This window comes from Homalodisca vitripennis, chromosome 2 (genome assembly GCF_021130785.1).
Source record: "Homalodisca vitripennis isolate AUS2020 chromosome 2, UT_GWSS_2.1, whole genome shotgun sequence".
Taxonomy (NCBI): domain Eukaryota; kingdom Metazoa; phylum Arthropoda; class Insecta; order Hemiptera; family Cicadellidae; genus Homalodisca; species Homalodisca vitripennis.
Window position 1 is genome coordinate 186,924,045 of NC_060208.1, and position 20,018 is coordinate 186,944,062.

Below are 20,018 nucleotides of genomic sequence, written 5' to 3' on the forward strand. Positions count from 1 at the left end.
CACTTATTACTAAACAAGGTAATATCAATCTATTTATTTTAAAGAATATTTTTATTATCAACAGATTATTATTATCGCGAAGCATTAATTAGTTTGCCTTTTAAATTGCCGTGTTGTTAGTGTTTAACAATTATCTCCTGCCAGCAATTAAATTATTTAGCCATACTTACGATCTTTATGTATTTCATTACTTTGATTATAATACAATAATCGATATAATTAGTTTCCAACACTGCCGACACCACGCCGACAATGGAGAATTGGCTTACATTTCAAAATTATTTTGTTGAAATTAATATTTAAAAACCTTTCATTTTGCATTACAAACATATTAATTATGAATGATTTATTTTTGGAAAGTTTTCGGCCATATTTTAATAGACATATATACGAGTATATAACTAATAAAAAATGGGGAATTGGCATCATAACAAAGTAATTACATTTCAAAATTTATTTTGTTTTACATTTGTACTAATAAACTTTTATTTTGCAAACATATGAAATATTAAATATCAAACACTTAATTTCGTTTATATTTGGTAATACTTCTAATAGTTCAGATATGTAATTAATGTAAAACAATTGTTCAAATGGCATATTTTCAAATTAAATCAAAATTTCAATTCCAACAGCTATGCTTGGATAAGTACATATACAGGACAGTACTGCTAGTCTATAAGAATACAGAGTTGCGATTGTTGTGAAAGTTTGCATAGATCTATATAAACGAATACAACTGGATTGAGCTAAATTTATTTCAAGTATCCAAAATAAACCTATAAAAAATACCAAAAAAAAATGCATAAAATTACATAAAATGTAAAAAAAATAAGTAAATGTCAGGATACTTTCAAACCAGTAAATGCTCACTTTCACAAATTTATTTCTTTCCCATATCCACTACACGGTGTGTGTTTTATTCAAGCAAGCTTTGGAAAACACTAAATTTTATATAATTTAATCTTATTACAACAGTAATCATCATCTTATTATGATAGATATTGGATACTAGATGGCTGGTTTTCTAGTTTTACTAATTAATTAGTGATACATTTATTACTATTTATTAATTTATACATTGATGATACGTTTATTACATTAGCAGTCAATTAAAGGTCTCTTTAATTCCAAACCATTACTAGATTATTTTAGAGTTTCCGTGTTTAAAAAATCGATCTTTAATGATTATAACAGTTAATACCATTTACAGGAGTAATTTCACATATAAATTGGGAGGTATGTTTTAACGGCAATATCAAGCTACAATATTGTATTTTCATACTATTCTGTTGATTGAAAACATTCAAAATTATAGCTCTCATTGAAGTATATTTAATCGTATCTATTAGGCCAATAAAACTTTATTTTAGATTTAATATTGATCAAAATTATAACTTTTATTCATTCGATATAATTTTAAAACCACTAGCAAAATCAGTTCATATTATATTTTGGTTTCCAGGATGGGGTGTAGTCAGTTAAAGTAGAGGTAAAGTTATATTATACTGGTAAATACCATATATTTTTGTCTGTTATCCCAATGTTTCATAAATGTCTGCAATTCAGTATGTTATTTTCAGAGTTACAACATGCTACAATATTAGTAAGTACAAGATATATATTACTTCTCTCTATAATAGCAATAAAGCTTACATTAGTTATATCCTCTTAACCAAGATTTAAAAAGGTAAGTTAACTGATGGTGCGGTAGTATAGTTGCTGGAAATAAATATAATCTTATCGCTTTATTATCAGTACCGGAAGTAGGCCTATTGTTTGCCTTCTGCTGGGATTTTACAACATGCTTTGAGTTTACTTAATTTATTTAGTACACTCATTTCAAACTTTGGTCTTTCATATTATCGTGAGAAAATCTCGGACAGGAAACACTTGAGAAAGTGGAAGTTATGTTTGAGAGTTATTTAAAGTATTGAAATCAATTGAATTATTGCATTTAAATTGTAACATGTTAATTAGTACATACTTAAATAATTATTGTTCTTATTTATTGTAATCTGTAGATATTGAAACTTTGGATATTTTTTTTCACTGGGTTTAAAAAAAGTAATATTAACTTATAGAATAAGTCGAGTCAAGTTATGATACAACAATTAATGATAAATTAAAACATTATAGATTTTCCTGTTTATTTGCGTGTTTGAAATATCTCTTATATATATGCATACTGTTGGTAATGAATGGTTTGATTTAAACAATGGCTTATTCGCACCCGTTATAGAGATTTGTCTTTAGCTAAAATTTAATATATTTTAGACTCGGTATAACTCATGCAATTTAATATATTTCTTGCCTCCTATTTTTAGAAAGCCCTACGCCTCGCTCTTACATAAATTAAATGATTAATTCTCACGTACTTCAATTAATGGGTGACTCACTAGCCCGACGTTATTTTTTCTATTTAAGTAAGTTCAAAAGTTCACAATTAAAGGTTGAGACAAATTTTAGTTTTTTCCGGACTTAAAAGTAATGTGATTTAAAAGATAAAATCAATCACAGCGACCTTTTTTAAATTCTGATTACCCTCTATTCCTGCTGATCGGCACAAAATGATATTCTGAACGCCACGCCTGTTGACATTTTTAAAGCAACAATTTGTAGCTCTATTGAAATGCATTCGACGTCTATGTCCAAATTTACACATTCTAATCTCTCAGCTTACTCCGGTTTATCCTCGTATTCAACGGTGCAATCACACAGTTAATAATTTAAATGCCTTCAACCAGTTTTTATCTTCATTGAAGTCGGGTTAAACAACATTATTGTTCCTACTCCTACTGTCATTTATAATCGAAAGTTATTCCATAAATTTTACCCACATTCGGACAGACTAGACAGCGTACATTTTAAACAATGAAGGGTTTCTACTTTTGACAATGTTATTGAAAGATATATTAAACAAAAAAAACTCTTGAAACCAGTTATTAAAACCAGCCAAAATAGAATATAGACTTGTTATTTTAAAAACTGAATTAAAGGTTTCATAGGTTTAATATACAGACTGTTTATTTTTTTTTTTTTGTAAAAAAAAAAAAAATACTTTAATGCAGTAAGTAATAAAAGGGTGTCTATAAGGTAAAATATGATGCATATATAAGCCTTAAGTAATAATATTACTAAATATAATAATTTTTATCTATCCAATTGAATATTACGCTTAAAATAATTGGCCACTATAATAAAATTGAACTATCAATGAAGCATTCAATTATTGCAGTAATTAATTAATAACAAATTGAAATATATAGTAAAAGTGAAACATACAACAATATTGATTGGTAAAACCCCTTATGGTTACAATGGCACTGAATACCCCTCCAACTTTACATAATAAATAGTATTGTGATATTGGTATTGATATAATTTAGTCATCATCATCATCATCATCGTCAGACGTTTCCGTTCTCACGGTGTCGTCGTACACAGCCTCCTCCACTTTAGTCTATCGTTCCAGGTCTCCTCTTCATCCACCTGTATTTTCTGTAGTCCCCTTCTCTCTATGTCTTTCCACACTTGGTCCTCCCATCTTCCTCTCGGTCTTCCTCTTGGTCTTCTTCCTCCTTCCTCCTTCTCCAGTGCTATTCTAGGCATTCTATTATCTCCCATCCTCTTCACATGCCCCATCCACTGTATTCTTCTTCCTTCCATTGTCTCTTGCAGTGAAACTACCTTCAATCTTTCTCTAGTTATTTCGTTCCTTATTCTATCTCTTCTTGTAGGTCTTCTCTATCCCTCTTAAAAATCTCATTTCTGCAGCTTGCAATCTGCTTAAATCATTTTTAGTCCACGTCCACGTCTCTGCTCCATATAATAAAATTGGTTGGAAATAAGATTTATACATCAATACTTTTGATTCTTTCCCAATGTTCCAACTCCACACAATCTTCTTTACCATATTGAAAAACTTTCCACTCTTCCATATTCTGTTTCCTATCTCTTCTCTTATTGTGCCCCTATCTGTTATGATACTTCCTAAATAACAGAATTCCTTCACCTTTTCAAGTCTTTTTCCTTCAACTAACACGTCTTTGTTATTTCCATCCCTTCTCTCTACTTTCATTACTTTACATTTTTGTATGTTCATCTCTAAACCCATATTTCTTCGCCACTTTTGCCCATTTGTTTAACTCTCGTTCTAACTCTTCTTCCCTATTTTCCCATATCATTATGTCATCCGCATATGCTATTGTCTTAAGTTCTTCTGCTCCTCTGTTTCCTTGTACTTCTAGAATAATTTCATCCATTATATTATTGAAAAGGAAAGGTGACAATATGCTTCCCTGCCTTACTCCTCTCTCTGTTTTAAAAAGTATCTGTATATTTTTCTTCAATTCTTACCCTGTTTTTTACATATGCCGTACAGGTTCTTTATTCTTTCTACTATTCCCTCACGCAATCCTCTCTTTCTCATACTCTCCCATATCCTTTCTCTCAGTACCTTATCATATGCCTTCTGTAGGTCTATAAACGCTACCATTGTATCTTTTCCGTATTCCCACCTCTTTTCTAACACTTGTCTCATCACAAAAATAGCATCCACCGTTGACCTACCTTTCCTAAAACCACATTGCTCCTCTCTTCCTGTTTCTTCCAGTACTGGTCTAATTTTCTGCAACAGTATTTTTTCATAAATTTTTTGTGTATGGCACAACAAAAGTTATTCCCCTGTAATTCTCGCATTTTTGCTTATTGCCTTTCTTAAAAATCGGCACTATTATTCCCATTTTCCAGTCTTCTGGTATCTTCTTTTTCCTTCCAAATCACTTCATCACTCTGTACAACCATTGAATTCCCAATGGGCCCGCCGCCTTTATCATCTCAGCCGTCAGTCGTCTATTCCCGCAGATTTCCCCTCTTTCATCTCTTTAACCGCTTTTTCCAATTCGCACATACATACTAAAATCCTCTTCATCTTCTGTCTCCTCTGTCATATCTCTTCTTTCCTCTTCATTTTCTGTTCCTTCCAGTAGTTCCTTAAAATACTCTTTCCACGTCTTCAAAACCTCTTTCTCCTCCCATTTGATTTCCCCTGAAACATCCACCACCTTAGTCAACATTTCTTTAGGTTTCGTCTTGTTCCTTATCACCCCATAAAAAATCTTCTTATTTCCTTTGAAGTTTGATTTCAGTTTTTCTTCAAAATCCTTCCATTGTCCTCTCCTTTGCCTCCTTCATCATCTTTGCTGATGCCCTTGCAAGTCTCTTCCATTTATCCCTCTTTTCATTTGACCTATCCTTAAACCATTCTCGCCAAAGCTCTATTTTTGTTTTTAACTGCTTCAGCAATTCTTTCATTCCACCAAGGGGTCTCTTTATCCCTTCTTTTACCTGAAGTTCGTCCACATGTTTCTTCTGCAGCTTTGACTATAGCATTCTTGAAATTTGTCCATTCCTCCTCTCTGTTTTGACCTCACCCCTTGGGTATCGTTCCTCTAATGTTATTTTACAAACTCCTCTCTAACTTTCGTATCTTTTAACTTCCATGTCTTGATTCTTGTTAGTCTTTTGCATGTATCCTTTCCAAACCTCATTCTTTGAAAATCAGCTACCACCAGCCTGTGATCTCCTCTCCATACTTTCACTGGGTATAACTTTTACATCTGCCATGTATGGCTGCAGGCATTTCCTCACTAATATATAATCTATTAAACTTGGCTGTTCACCATTCCAATTGTATCTTGTGTATTTGTGGCTATCCCTTTTCTTGTTCCAGGTGTTCCCTATCACTATATCATTCCTTAAACAAAAATCCAGTAAATTTTCTCCTTCTAAATTCCTTGTTCCTACTCCATAACATCCCATTACCTCTTCATATCCTTGTCTAAACTTACCCACTTGTGCGTTAAAATCCCCAATTATTATTGTTTCTCTCTTCTTTTACTTGTCTTTCCAGATCCTCTTCAAACTCTCTCTTTCTCATCGTCCGTGCATCCTGTTTGTGGTGCGTATACCTGTATTATGTCCATTATCTCCCCCTCCATTCTGGACCGTAACCTTAATAATTCTTTCACTTACCACATCCACTTTCATCACTCTGCTTGTCATCTTTTTGTCCATGACTATAGCTTACTCCATTTCTTCTTCCAATTTCTCCTCCAGACCACCAAATCCTGTATCCCTGTCCCACTTCTCTACTTCCACTACCTTTCCACTTTGTTTCACTGATTCCCATTATGTTTATTCTTCTTCTCTTCATCATCTCTACTACCTCTTCTAACTTGTTCCTAAGCGTCACAACATTTATTGTACCAAATCTTAACCTTAAAACAATTGCCGGGTCGTTGCCGTAAATTTCCATCCTTTCCGAGGCTGTTCTTATTTTTTATGTATTTATTATGAGGCTGTCCCTCTAAGTCCAACCCCTCGTCCTCGTCGTGAGGGACGGGCAACGGCTCAAAGAGACGGCTAACGGGGCTCTGGTGAAGCTACGTCAGGTCTAGCAAGCCGGTAGTGGATAAAACTTGCTTTCAAAAATAAAAATAAAAAAAAAAAATAAGATATAATTTAGTTAATTGATATAATTTATTTATATTGAGTCAAGCATAAATAAGATGTTAGAGTGCGAAGATATCCTCAAAGAAGACGTTAGTGTCACTGATCCACCGTATGAATGGGAAAAAAACGCCCTAAAGGACTGGCTTGGGTAAATCTACTAAATGCATCTCAGGCCAAAGAACAGTGCTTATGTTGGGGAATAACTCCAGCATCTAAATTAGAGAACAATCGTGTTCTACTAAAAGAGCGTATCAGTGGAGCCAACTGTCAAGCAACTGTTCTTAATCCAACAGAGTCGTCTACTAGCCATACAACCCACAGACATTCAGAGTCCCGTAACCGATTGGATGCAAATAGTCCACACAACGGCAACCGCTGTGGGAAACCAAATTGCGTCAGCCTTGTCACAGATGCAGGGGACTTCACCGTCACCCTCGACATCACGCGCAATGTTGCCCTCTGTGTTAACTGATTTAATTACAGATTTACCATCGCTTGATGGAATAGTTATTAGAAAACTACTCGATTTTGTTATAAAATTTAGGGAAATTTTGATGCTAAATTTAGCTAATCCAGACAGCGTCATATTAGCAATTTTACCTAAAACTACAGGTCAATTAAGAAATATCTGGCTACAAGCTATTTCATCAAAACAGAATCCGGAAAGTCTAATTACCACCGTACTCGATACTTTTCTGCCTACTAGAGCTCGTCAACAGGCCACGGTCGAAAACTTATATATAGAATCCAGAAACCAAATGAAACACTGGTTAGTTTTATCAATGATATCAGACCGTTAGCAGAATTGCTTTATACCGGCTATTTCCACCCCAGGAGATGCTTGAAATTGTCATTACAGGAATTAACCCTCAAACCAGAGCTCGAATTAGCGGGTTTTCCGGCTCTCCAGCCACCATTTCTGAATTGTTGAGCTTAGCCCCCCGATTACAAGTAATTCAAAATACGGAAAACGGCTCACACAAGATTTTAAATTCACCGGGAGTATTATCAACAAACTGGACCACAGGTCCATGGTGGACGTCAACTAAACCAATCTTTATAGACAAATAGGGAGAGGCAATGTAACTTATAATCGATATCCATACAAGATCAGCAAAATAGTTTTTTCATAACCGCCGCAGTCAATCGGGACAATTTACTCAACATAGACCTCCTTTTTCAAAATATGAATCCAAAACAATAGGAATCAACTATATAATCAATTCTCCAGAAATCAATCTCAACGTGGGTTTTTAAACTACAAAAGAGGGTTCTAATGGGCGGAGAATCCCCTCTTCTAACTTTAACCGCCCGTTTTGATAAAATCAAGCCAGCAGTGAAGACACCTTTCACCAAGTCGGCTCAAGCTCCTTCTTTCCCGGGAGTTCAGTTTTGTACAGTTCCTTTGACTTTTCGCAAGTTAATCATTAATTCTTTGGTAGATTCGGGTTCTTCATTCTCCATTATATCGAATGCCTGTTTTCAGAATTTAAAGAATATACCAAGGGTGATAAAATCTGTTTCAAACCATACATGAGTCAGCCATTTCAGCCTCGGGACAAAATATAATATTTAATTTAAAGGTTATATTACACTTCAAAATTTCAAACTTGTCTTGGGATTTTCCTTTTCTTGTCGCCTCAGAATTACCAATGCCAATTATTCTGGGCTGTGACTTTCTAACTAAAACTAGGGTGATCATTAATATGGCAAATAAAACATTAACTTTTCCATATGGCACACTCCTTCGGTCATGTATCTCGCTCAATCAGCTGAATTACCAAGTACAAACAATATGTCCAATTAAGTTAGGGGAAAACCTCTCATCTGATCAAGCGGACCAACTGTTAAGACTAGTAAATGAATTTCCAGAAACACATTACTACTAAATTAGGCCGTACAAATTTTGGGTCGAATATCAAATCAAATTAAATTCTGATACAATCGTTAGAAATAGGCCCTATCAGTTTGCTCCACCTAAAATGGAGGCAATCAAGGAACATGTGGATCATTTATTGGCCAACGGAGTGATTAGACCATCAATGTCTCCCTATGCGTCGCCAGCATTTTTAGTACCAAAGAAAGGCGGAAAAAACGCGCATGGTAATTAACTATAGACAGCTTAACTCATTAATAGATCTTGAGGGCAACTCCCATGCCAACTATAGAATCTGCTTTCCAGCACTTAGGGCAAGCTACTTTCTTTAGTTTGGTGGATTTAAATCAGGCATATTTACAGGTCCCTTTACAAGAGAACTCAAAGAAATATACAGCTTTTTGTTCTACCTTTCGGGCAATTTGAGTACAATTTTCTGCCTTTCGGTCTTGCAACCGGCTCTCAAGTCCTAACACGTTTAATTGATCAAATTTTTGGAGATATAAAATACAAATATGTGTTCAATTTTTTCGATGATTTGTGCATATACACAAACGGTTACTTTTGATCAGCACTTGTGCCATCTCCGAGAAGTCATAAATCGGCTAAAGCAGGCAGGATTAACCATCAATCCAGATAAAATGACCCTGGCAGCAAATCACATCCAATTTTTAGGTCACACATTTGCCAATCATACCGTGACGATTCACACGGATAGGTGCAAGCCAATAGTTGAGTTCCCCGCTCCTAAAAACTTGAAACAGCTAAATAGATTCTTGGGTATGGACAGCCTTTTATTCTAAATTCATTAAATCATTTTGCAAAAATAGCGCAACCACTTAATAGTCTAAAGAAGAAAGGCGTAAAAAAATTTACCTGGGGGCTTGAACAACAATCCGCATTCGAAACTTTAAAAACAGCCTTGACATCAAATGCAGTTTTGAAAATGCCGGATTTTTAATCGATTCTTTTGTTTTACAAACCGATGCATCAACCTCCGCCTTAGGTGCTTCACTCAGCCAAGAATATAATGGCAACTTGATGCCAGTGGCATTTGCTTCGCGAACCACTAAACAAGCATGAGCAAAATTATGACACTCTTCAACTTGAATGCCTGGCTGTTGTCTTTGCCTTTTCCAAATTCAACAGTATCTTGAACATAGGGAATTCCTTTTGCAGACGGATTGCTCGGCATTATCCTGGCTTTTAAACACCCACGTCAAGTTGGAAAAATTTCTCGCTGGATTACATTTATAAATTCGTTTAAATTTCAAGTACAACATATCAAAGGATCGGATAATGTGAGTTGCTGATTGTTTATCGCGCCTGTTCGAAAACAGTGAACCAACTGAAGTGCACGCAAATAATTCATCGGAAAAGCCATCCACCTTACCACAAGTGGCACTCTTGGCAGGATTCCCAGAAATGTTTAAAGATATTGGTACCTCATCAACGTGAAGACCCTGATCTCTTAAAGATTATAAAGTCGAGTAATAGGCCCACTAACTATCAACTTAGTCAGGGAGTGTTGATGTACAAAATATCGGACAGACATACACCTAGAGTGGTATTACCTTACAAACTCATCGATATGGTTATTAAATATTATCATGAGTCCCCAACTGCAGCTCACTTGGGCATTAAAAAAGACACAAAAACGTATTCTTAAAAATATTTTGGGCCCAAAAACTTGATACAATAATAGCAGACCGAGTAAGATCATGTCAAATTTGTCAACGTTCAAGCAGGCTCAAAACTCTAGAGTGGGTAAACTTGCATCGGAAGTAGTTACAAGACCTTTTGAAAAAGATATTCATAGATCACATTGGTTAAACTTCCTAGATCAAACAATAGGCAACCAATATCTGTTGACGGTAGTTGATGCGTTCTCCAAGTTTGTTATTCTGTTACCAGCTAGAAATGCTACAGCAAAAAACTACAGTGGATATTTTGTCTAAAAACGTTTTTTTCTTTTTTGGGTTCCCAAAATTTTTAGTTTCAGATAACGTATCCCAGTTTAAATCTAGACATATGGCAGACATGTGTATGACTTACGGTATCCAACATATTTACACTTCTGCTTACTACCCGAATCCTAGTCATGCTGAGCGGGTTAATAAAAATCTTAAGGTGGCACTACGAATTTTTCACGGACATAACCACAAGACTTGGGATGAGAACATTCACTGGCTGCAGGTAGCTTTTAACTCAGCATCACATGAAAAGCACTAAAGCAACTCCAGCTAGCGTATTTCTAGGCCGGGAAATACAGCATCCACTCGAATTGGCATGGAATCTCGATTCATTACTGGCGCAAAGAACCGCTACAAACAATGCAACAGCGTTGGGACAATGCACTCTCAAACTTAAAAAAAGCTAGGTCAATTAGGGAAACGCTTATACAACGCTGGTAGGACAACTACCCACATCTCACAGGGTGACTGGGTTATGTTTCGAAATAATCCAATTAGTAAAGCTGCTGAGAACATCAACAGTAAACTGCTCCCCCTGTGGTCCAAAACCTTGTGTGGTGGAATGCTTTACATCACCTGTCACAGCTAGACTCGTCAATCCTACAAATGGGAAGTTTATAAGAAAGGTCATATATCTCAATTAAAGAAGTTTTTCATGCCTAAATATTAAGTCCGTGGTAAGCGACCATATTCCTACACAATTCTCCCTAGGTGATATTAGTTCAATGTTTCTTTTCCTCTTCTTTCACACTCTAACATTCTTCTTACACATTATTACACTTGTTTTTGGGTCCTCTGTTAGCGGCTGCTTGCACGGCTGCTGAGTCTGAGGGAGTTTTCTATGAGGGCTTCCCTACAGTGGTCTGTGGTTGATCGTTGGTGGAGTATCTAAATATACACTTTGAACACACTATGGAGATGAAGTCTGAGTTTCCTCGGTTGGTGGGTCCTTTGTATATTGTAATTTTTTTCATAAATTCTTTCTATATTGCAATTTTACGTAGCTTTTGGGTAAAATAATCTATGGTAAAGATGCATTTTTTTATTATATTTTTAGTGCGCATCCTTTTACCGGATTGCTTATCAACCAGGAAATGCATAGATTCTTTTGAACATGTTGATCACATGGTCAAATTAATTTTTTTTCTTCTCCATAGATATACACAATCAGACAAGAAGAAAATCTACACATCTCTATTCTATCCTTTACTTTTACTAACAACTAACGTCTTACCAAAATGTAGGGAAATCTGTAGGAGTCATATTGTACAAAAACTAAAAATACTTTTGTGCTACTTTGTGTAATTTATGTTGTAATATATGTTGTGTTTAGGATTTGATTTAGTTATGTTGAATGGATAGGTTTTATCCTGTCTTAAACTATTCAGACGAGTTACGAATATAAACATGATAAATGCATTAATCGTATGAAATACAATGATCGTTATTACTTCGTAGCATCGTATGTGCTCGTATGTGTGTTGTGTGTGAATTTTGCAAATTTAATGTGATCAAGAACGAACATTAAGTTGCAATATCTATGTTTTTCTAAATAATTAAATGTTATTTATTGCTAGATATATATACACCGTCTACATTCTACGTGAATTTTGTGCAAGCGAAATATATGAGTTAGGTTGTTGATTGTAAATGGGAATATTTAAAAATACCTTTCCTTGGCATTTCACTATTATACCTTAATGTATGTTTTCCTTGTTAGGGATACCTTTGTTATTTGTGTGCTTATTTATATATTCGTTGTATCCGACCTTTAATCGTAAAGTGGATCTATTTTTTTTTATATAACGGAGCTATTTTTGGATATCGCATAAGCAAGTTATGATCCAGCCGGGACGGACCATCCCCAAAATTTTTCGCCGTATATTACGCACCTTAGCTTTGCGGGAACATGGGCAATGTCACACACTAATTTAAAATATACTACCTCATTACTAAAAATACTACAATACTTCGCCACACGACACGTCAAAATCCTATCATATTCCAATTAATTCCTAATTTAAGAATATGTGAATATTTGTAAATACGCGCATGTGTATTCCGAGCACTTTCCACATAAATGAATCCTTACCAAATTCTCCACCCTGACAATGGCCATTGGATAACTGAAAGCTATACATACCATGTGAAGAAGAAACAGTGTTGTCACTGCAATTGCAAATGAAGTCATCGGATCAAGAACGGCTACATCTAAAGAAGAGACGTACCCACAGTGTAAGCACCAAAACACATTACCTCAAAAAAAACTCTCGTCTCTGAAGAAGACACTATCTTCACTAGAAGTATCGCTCTAAAACCCACAGGACTGTATACGCACATCGACTGCAAGCAGAACAAAGACAACCTATAAGGTCGCCAAAACCAGGCGTGTAAACCACTCTCTCCGCACGGAATCCACATGCAATTTTTATTTTCAGGATGACCAGAATTCAATCCTAATCCCTCACATACACTACACATCACATACCAACTTTCTGATTGTATCGAACTCTTTCCTGTTCGGGGGGTGGGTGTGTGGACATTTTCCCGTTGTTTTAGAATATTTACAAAATATTAACGGTAGGTGCGATCGCCTATTCGGTCATTACTTGAAGGGTTGACTAGTACAAGAGTAGACCAACAGTTGGATTTTGTTCCATCATTATTATCAATATGTAATTGGTCCTCCTGTCGTCACCCGCTCTTCGATAGGTGGAGAGCACCCAAAATTTTTGGATATTCCAAATTGAAATTTTTATTAGCTATTATGTTTCTTCCTTTCCCACTTCCTCTCCCTTTTTTTTTCCTTGAGGGGGGGAGATTGTGGTGACTGCCACCACATTTATCAGGACCGCCGAATCAACGACTAGAACCGGTCTGACTGATAAGCCGCGTGCGGATGGATGGAGGACCGGTGGTCTGATAACGGGGAGTCTAGATTGAGTCAGGGAGCAGTGAGGACGTCTGATCGGCGAGTGGCGGTGACGAAATATTACCATGTCGCAAGTCTTATTTTTATTATTTATTTTTAGAATTGTATTACACTATGGATTGATTTAATAATCAGGGGGGGGGGTAGGTGCCGGAAAATTATAGGGTGGTAACAAATTGTAAATTGTTTGTATGTCGGGGCGGGTTTGGTCGTGATTGTAGGTCGGCGTGGTATTGGTGTCGGTATGTGTTAAGTTGGTGTCGGTAAGTGTAAATTATCTTTGGCGGTTATTAAATTGTTTTACGATTTACTTTTACTGTTTTGTGCTTTAATTATAACTTAAAATTCTTATCAAAGCTGGCAGGAGAATATATTGTAATTAGGATTATGGTCGCTCCACGGTCTTCATCGTGCAGGCGGGTACAAGCCTAGTCCTGCACGGTGACACGTTGCTTCCAAAAAATCCATCCCAATCGTCACAAACTAGCTGTGCTCCATATGTTGAAAAATGAAGACACACGGAATGCAACCAGGAGATTTGTACATGACATTCTCCAGAAAAAGATAAAGGATGAGAGACTGAGGGGAGGCCTATGAAAGCTGTGACAAGATGCCCGTCTAAGTAAGCCTACAGAGGCTAGATACTTCTAGGCTGAAGTAATACTTAAAGTGGTTTCAGCTTAGAAGAAGAAAGAAAAGTGTGGTTTTTTTTTAGTCGAAGAGTCGGGCACATCCAGAAGTACGGGCGTCTGGGTGTCCATGAGAATTTTCCAACCCCCTGCAAATAGGAAAAAAACACCAAAGAAAAACTGAGAGAGAAAGAATCAGGAGAGAGTTTGCTGTATTCGATGATCAAATATTACTTCATGTCTAGGTTGAACTGGAATATAAGACTTTTATTATTTGTATGCAAATCATGTGGAACATACTGAAATCAAGTAAACTCCTTGTCACAAAACTTAAAAAAATTGCATATACTTTGTCTTTAACTTTTAACTTTACATTGGAAAATAAAGGTTTTATATTTCTTTGAAGTTGTAAAGATTTTTATATAAGTGTCCTATTGCACTTTGAACATTCTTATGACTGACTGACAACCAGTACTCACAGTGATGAGTTCTTGCTTGTCCAAGTCCCACTTCTTGATGATGGAGTCCCGAGAGCCAGAGAACAGTTCATGTCCTCTGATGGCCAATGATTGGATGCCATCGTAGTGTGGAGGCTCAAGGTTGACTCTGGGAGAGAATGACCCACCCTCCTCCCCTGCCACCTCAAACACCTGACAAACACACACAGTGTGATCAATCAACACTGAACTAATACTTGGTAATTTTGTAAAGAAAGAACAATTTTCGTTTTGATCTAAGAATCAACTAGTCCAAAAGAGATTATTTTTCTGTTTACACTTATCAATAAATATTACTGTTCTTGTATTTTCACTAAACAGAATTTCATCTAACATTCAGTAGTTTAAAAAATGTCAAGTGCTGTGATTAAAAATCCACAGAACCATATGTATGGAACATCAAAGACACTTTGTACAATGAAAGTTTTTTTACACTGATATGTTTAAATTCTCAACAAAAATTATTAATAAATGTGGAGAAACTCAATATTTTGCTCTTTTGTACCTTAATATAGTGATCCTTGGATCCTGTGACAACAATGTCCTCGTGAGCACTAAGTCTCCCCACGGCCAGACACATGACAGCTGCTTGGTGGCCTCCACTCAGCTTGCCCGTCACTGCAAACCTGCACAACCAAGCATTGTCACTATATTCATTTTTTACGTCCCCTTTTAAATTCTTAAAACTTTTTTTCACTAACCCATTGTCGTTTTAGTATTTCATTTCAGTCTCTCTGGTTGGTAGAGGCTTTGTGATTGCAATCACATCAGATCTGGCCTAACATAAATATGTTACTTTCCAATAGAGTAATTTTGTTTTCAGAAGTCTCAAAATAGTAGAATACGTACTACGTTTGCCACAAAAATACATAATAATTATGAGCAAACATTCTCTTGAACTAAAACAAAATAACAAAATTCACATAAAATAACCCCAACTAAATATAAAATCTGGCAATGACAACCAAAAATATTTTTTTTTTGTATGTACACTATGAACACTTCGAGGCACCAAGCTACAATAAGGATTTTGGGATTCTTAATGCCACCAAAAATCCTCTGAATTATTTCCTAAATAAATTAATTAATTTAAAAGTGAATGAAATAAAAAATGTGAAAAATAATTATGAAATGTAATTTAAATACTGTATAAAAGTTATTAATAATATTAGAAATGTAGCCTTGAAAAAGAAAACTACAACAGTGTTCAAACGTTTTTTCTTGTTACTTACTAATAATGTTTATACAGATGACCAGAAGTGATTATAAACAAGAAAAAGTAAATTTTAAAATATCTTTTGTTTACAATCCATTTTAAAATATTGAAGTACAAAATGTAGGTTACAAGTGAGACATTCCTTTTTTTTAATAGAGTAAATTTTAGTTGTATTTTACATTTACACTGAAAAATGTTTTGTAACAATGTTGTTAGTGTACACAAACACAACAAAACACGATGTTTTAGTGTGTAATTTATTCACACTCGTAGGTGTCGTAACGCAAAAACACAAAATGCCCAGATGTGTGAGAGTAGATGCTAAGACTCACTTGCGGACATCCCACACCCTGACCCTGTCCGAAGCCGCAGTGTACAGGATGTTGCCACTGTGGTTAAGGGCGATGTCATTCATCTGAGCCTCTCCGGTTGGTATCTGCTGGCCGCTCACCACACCGTTGGTGCTGGACCCTGATGAACTGTCCACACACACACATAACATACTCTCAATTTAACATTTTCTTGTCTTGCTTACAAACTAAAGTTGCACAATTTTGGTAGTTATCTTTCATCAGAGATACAACATAAAAAGCATACCATTAACATCCTTATTATCTTTAGCATTGTAACTGATAAAGTTCAGTGGACACAAAACCAATTTTATACTAAAGTAAAAAAATAACATTTACAGAAAAATTTAATTAAAACATTTATTAATTATTGTTTGAATACTGTTCCATCAAATTCCTATGTTTAAAGATAAAGATGTAAGGTGTAAGTATATAGATTCAAATGACAGTGAATTTGTGACACAGTATAAATTATTCAATATGTGAAAAATTGAAATTTTTGAAATCTCTTATGTACTCTAATGGCTGGACTATGGACATTGGGTTTATTTCTAATTCCCCATCTTTCTTAAATATCATTTGCTCTACAATGATATTACAACATTCTAACTATAATAAACCTAAAATGTGAGTATTAGTTATTAATATTAGTTTCAGTGAGCATTCACATTATAATATAACTGAGTGAAATAGTTTAAATTAAGTTCCTTTATCTAAAATATGCTTATGTTTAAAATCTCTGTGTATATTTCTTCACTACAGTACAACCCCGATAAGTCGGCCCCCGTTAATCCGGAAGTCCGGCTAACCCGGACCGATTTTCAATTAAAAAATGAAAAATCAGGACAAACATTTCAATAATAAAAAACGTAATATTTTTGAGTGGTATAATATCCGTGAATCGATGTTGCATCAGTATTTGATGGGACTGTACGACAGTGAGTGTGTGACTCATGGCACATGGCAGCCGAGTGGCGGTCATTGTCCCGGATTCTCGGAAACAATAACAGACGCGTATTTCCCCAAATCCTCTTTGAAGTCGATGAAAACGACATTAAAAGTAAAAAGTAAAGAATGTCTTAGTTTACCAGGCGAAGTTAGAGCTAAGAAGCCCTCTCTAACACTTAACCTGGGGACCAACGGCTTAAAGGTGACTTCCGAACCACCACCAATGGCCGGGCAGGCGGGGCCGCTTGCAAGGACAGGATCGCTCAGCGGTCACCTTTCCAAGAAGCAGCGGCCACGCTCGACGTTGCTTGATCTGGTTATCTTGCGATAACCGCCGTACCCGCTACACTGCGCCATTGGCCACATTACTCTATGGTTAGGGGCAGACAATAACGGAAGCTATGAGCCACTTACTGACGAGGAAGTGATCGCGTTGTTTTTACCTGATGGTTATGAATCAGACGCTGAGGAGGCAGACAGGGGACATTGAAGATCCAGTGATGAGTCATGGAGATGCAGTGACCAAACTAAACGAAATAATGGTTTATTTCGAGCGGCAGGCAGAAACATCGCCGGCTGAATTGCTCATGTTGAAGAGACTGCGGGATCGCACAGAACGCAAGCGGCAGACGACATTGGCATAACCAAAGCTGACTGAGTGTTTTACCAGGAAATGAACAGTTATAAATGTACTGTAAGGATTAATAATAATTAAATGTCCATATGTTTGATGTTTTTACAATTATAATGGAGTTTATCTGTAAGTATGCCGTATTTTATTAATTTTTTTTTACCCGGATTTTCGTTAACCCGGATCGGCCGCGGTCCCGATCAATTCGACTTATCGAGGTTCCACTGTATTTTAAACTATATGGCTTGTTTACAGTTGTAACACCAAATATTTATCACATATAACATATATTGTTATAATATATGTTTTTATATTAAATGAATTTTAACAAGTTAAATAATAATCTAATAATATTATAAATTTTTGATTTGTATTTCATATAATTAATATGAAATAACGTTTATAAATATTATTTTGAGAAAAAAACTTATAACTAACAAGTACAATAATGTAGCAGTTTAATAAGCCTTACAGATGATTGATTCCAAATAAAATACATAAAATCTGAAATTAATACTTTAAATATATTCTACGAACAATATTAAATTAAAATTCATTATGAAACATTTCATTATAAACAACTATTTTAGATTTATAACTGGCAAAATTTGTATTAATCTTGGAAAAATACTATTCAAAACATTAATAGAATAATATTTTTTATAATTTTTTTATTTGCACTAAGTTATTTAAATTGATCCCCTTAATTAATTTTATATTTTCCTAAATTGAATAATGAAGGTATCTTTCCTAAGATTTTATTAGTCATAGCTGTATAACATGCATTATGTAAATCAATGTGCTAACTTTCATGGAGACTCAATAAAAACTTAAGTGCCTCCGGGGCAGACTAACTTCTTGAAAATCTGTTACAATAGTTAAATACCAGACAATAATTACCATAATGTCCGTAAACACTTGGATGTCCTGAGATCCCACACCCTGACGTATGCTGATGACACACTGTACAGCAGTCTACTCTCCAAGTCGTACTTCACAGCCACCACATTGTTAGGGTGTCCACTCAGCGTTTGACTCTCCTTGCCCTCGGTCAGGTCCCAAACTTTTACTGTGCGGTCTGAAACAATCGGTAATAATGACTTTATAACAGTTTAAGAAGCACAAATAGAAAATACAGAGAGAGTGAAAATAGTAGAGTAAGAAAAGAAATATTATAAATATATTGCAATATTTACTTTTATGAACAGTATACTTTTAAAAGAAATTAGATCTTACATAATTTTTTTACATACTAGGAGAGAACTGCTCAAAATCTATCTGGATTTCCGATCTGCTGATGCAGAGAAGACGGTAAGACTGCTGATGTTTGTGGCTGAATAAATTGACAGTTGATGGCTTACACCATACAACCGATACTTACTTATAAAGTAAGTATAAGTATGATCAAACTCAAATTAACATTAATGGTTGTACTACTTTAAAGTTAATCAAGTATGTTTATAAAATACAGTTAGAACCAATCAACTGATATTAAGTTAATTAAGGGATTGAGAATAACTGCCTGAGCACCACATGTGCTTTAGTAATCAGCTGTTTGAAACTGAAAAAAATACTCACATAAGATAACCACTGGAAAATTTGGAAGGCCATGGGGAAAAGTCCTTTCCTTGAAGATCTTTTGATTGATATTAATTGTGTATCAATATCTAATACTTTTAATATATCTAAAATCACCATATAAAAATCAAGAAATTTAAAAAATGATATAGATTTGTGACAATAAATTGCAACTTTAACATTATGCGTGGTTCTGGTTTTTAATAGTAATTATTGTTTCTTTTTACTAACATTTTGGTAAAACTTTTCAACTTACCAGATGAGGAATGTGAAATGATACAATCGATGTGTAAAGATGACATGAATAAAATTATATTGCTTCATTTTCTTTTATTTGGTGTACAGGGCTATTCAGAAAGTGAGGAATGTTTTTGGAATTTTTTTAAAACCAGTACAAGAAAACATTTTTATTATATACAAGTAAAAGAGGGACTAAAATACCATTTTTCTACATAATCATCATACAAATTCAGGCACTTATATCATAGCGGTGGATAAGCTTTGAATTTCTTGTGTCATAGTATTCTGCCGCCAGTGATCTCAGACATTCAGTGATGCGTACCTGGAGCTTCCCATCGTTGTCAGTGTCGTTTTCAGTGTTCCTCATCGGGAACAAGTGAAAATCACTTGGAGCAAGATCAGGACTGTAGAGGGGATGAGGAAAAACTTCCCAGTTAAATAAGTTCAGAAGTTCTTGTGTATGGTTTGCCGTGTTAGGTTGGGAATTATCATGCATAAGCACAATTAATTGTGGATGACAATTTTCCTTGGTGCTTTTTTTGGACAACTATTAAAACAATAAAGTCCGTGAAATTTCTGGAAAACATAGAGAAAGCTCAGTTATTGTGAAACGGAGATTTTCATGATTATTT

General features: G+C 35.1%; 1 protein-coding gene across 3 annotated transcripts in view; it reads right to left on the minus strand.

The window, feature by feature from the left end:
* LOC124355147 (kinesin-like protein KIF21A) overlaps window positions 1-20,018 on the minus strand; it is a 214,866-nt gene that overhangs the window by 17,579 nt on the left and 177,269 nt on the right. For all 3 annotated transcript variants that reach the window (XM_046806127.1, XM_046806126.1, XM_046806128.1), the window contains exons 20-23: window positions 18,469-18,646; window positions 15,972-16,118; window positions 14,929-15,049; window positions 14,406-14,576 (exon numbers count right to left, since the gene is read on the minus strand). In XM_046806127.1, coding sequence (XP_046662083.1) covers window positions 14,406-14,576; window positions 14,929-15,049; window positions 15,972-16,118; window positions 18,469-18,646 — 617 coding nt within the window. The remainder of the gene's footprint in view (window positions 1-14,405; window positions 14,577-14,928; window positions 15,050-15,971; window positions 16,119-18,468; window positions 18,647-20,018) is intronic.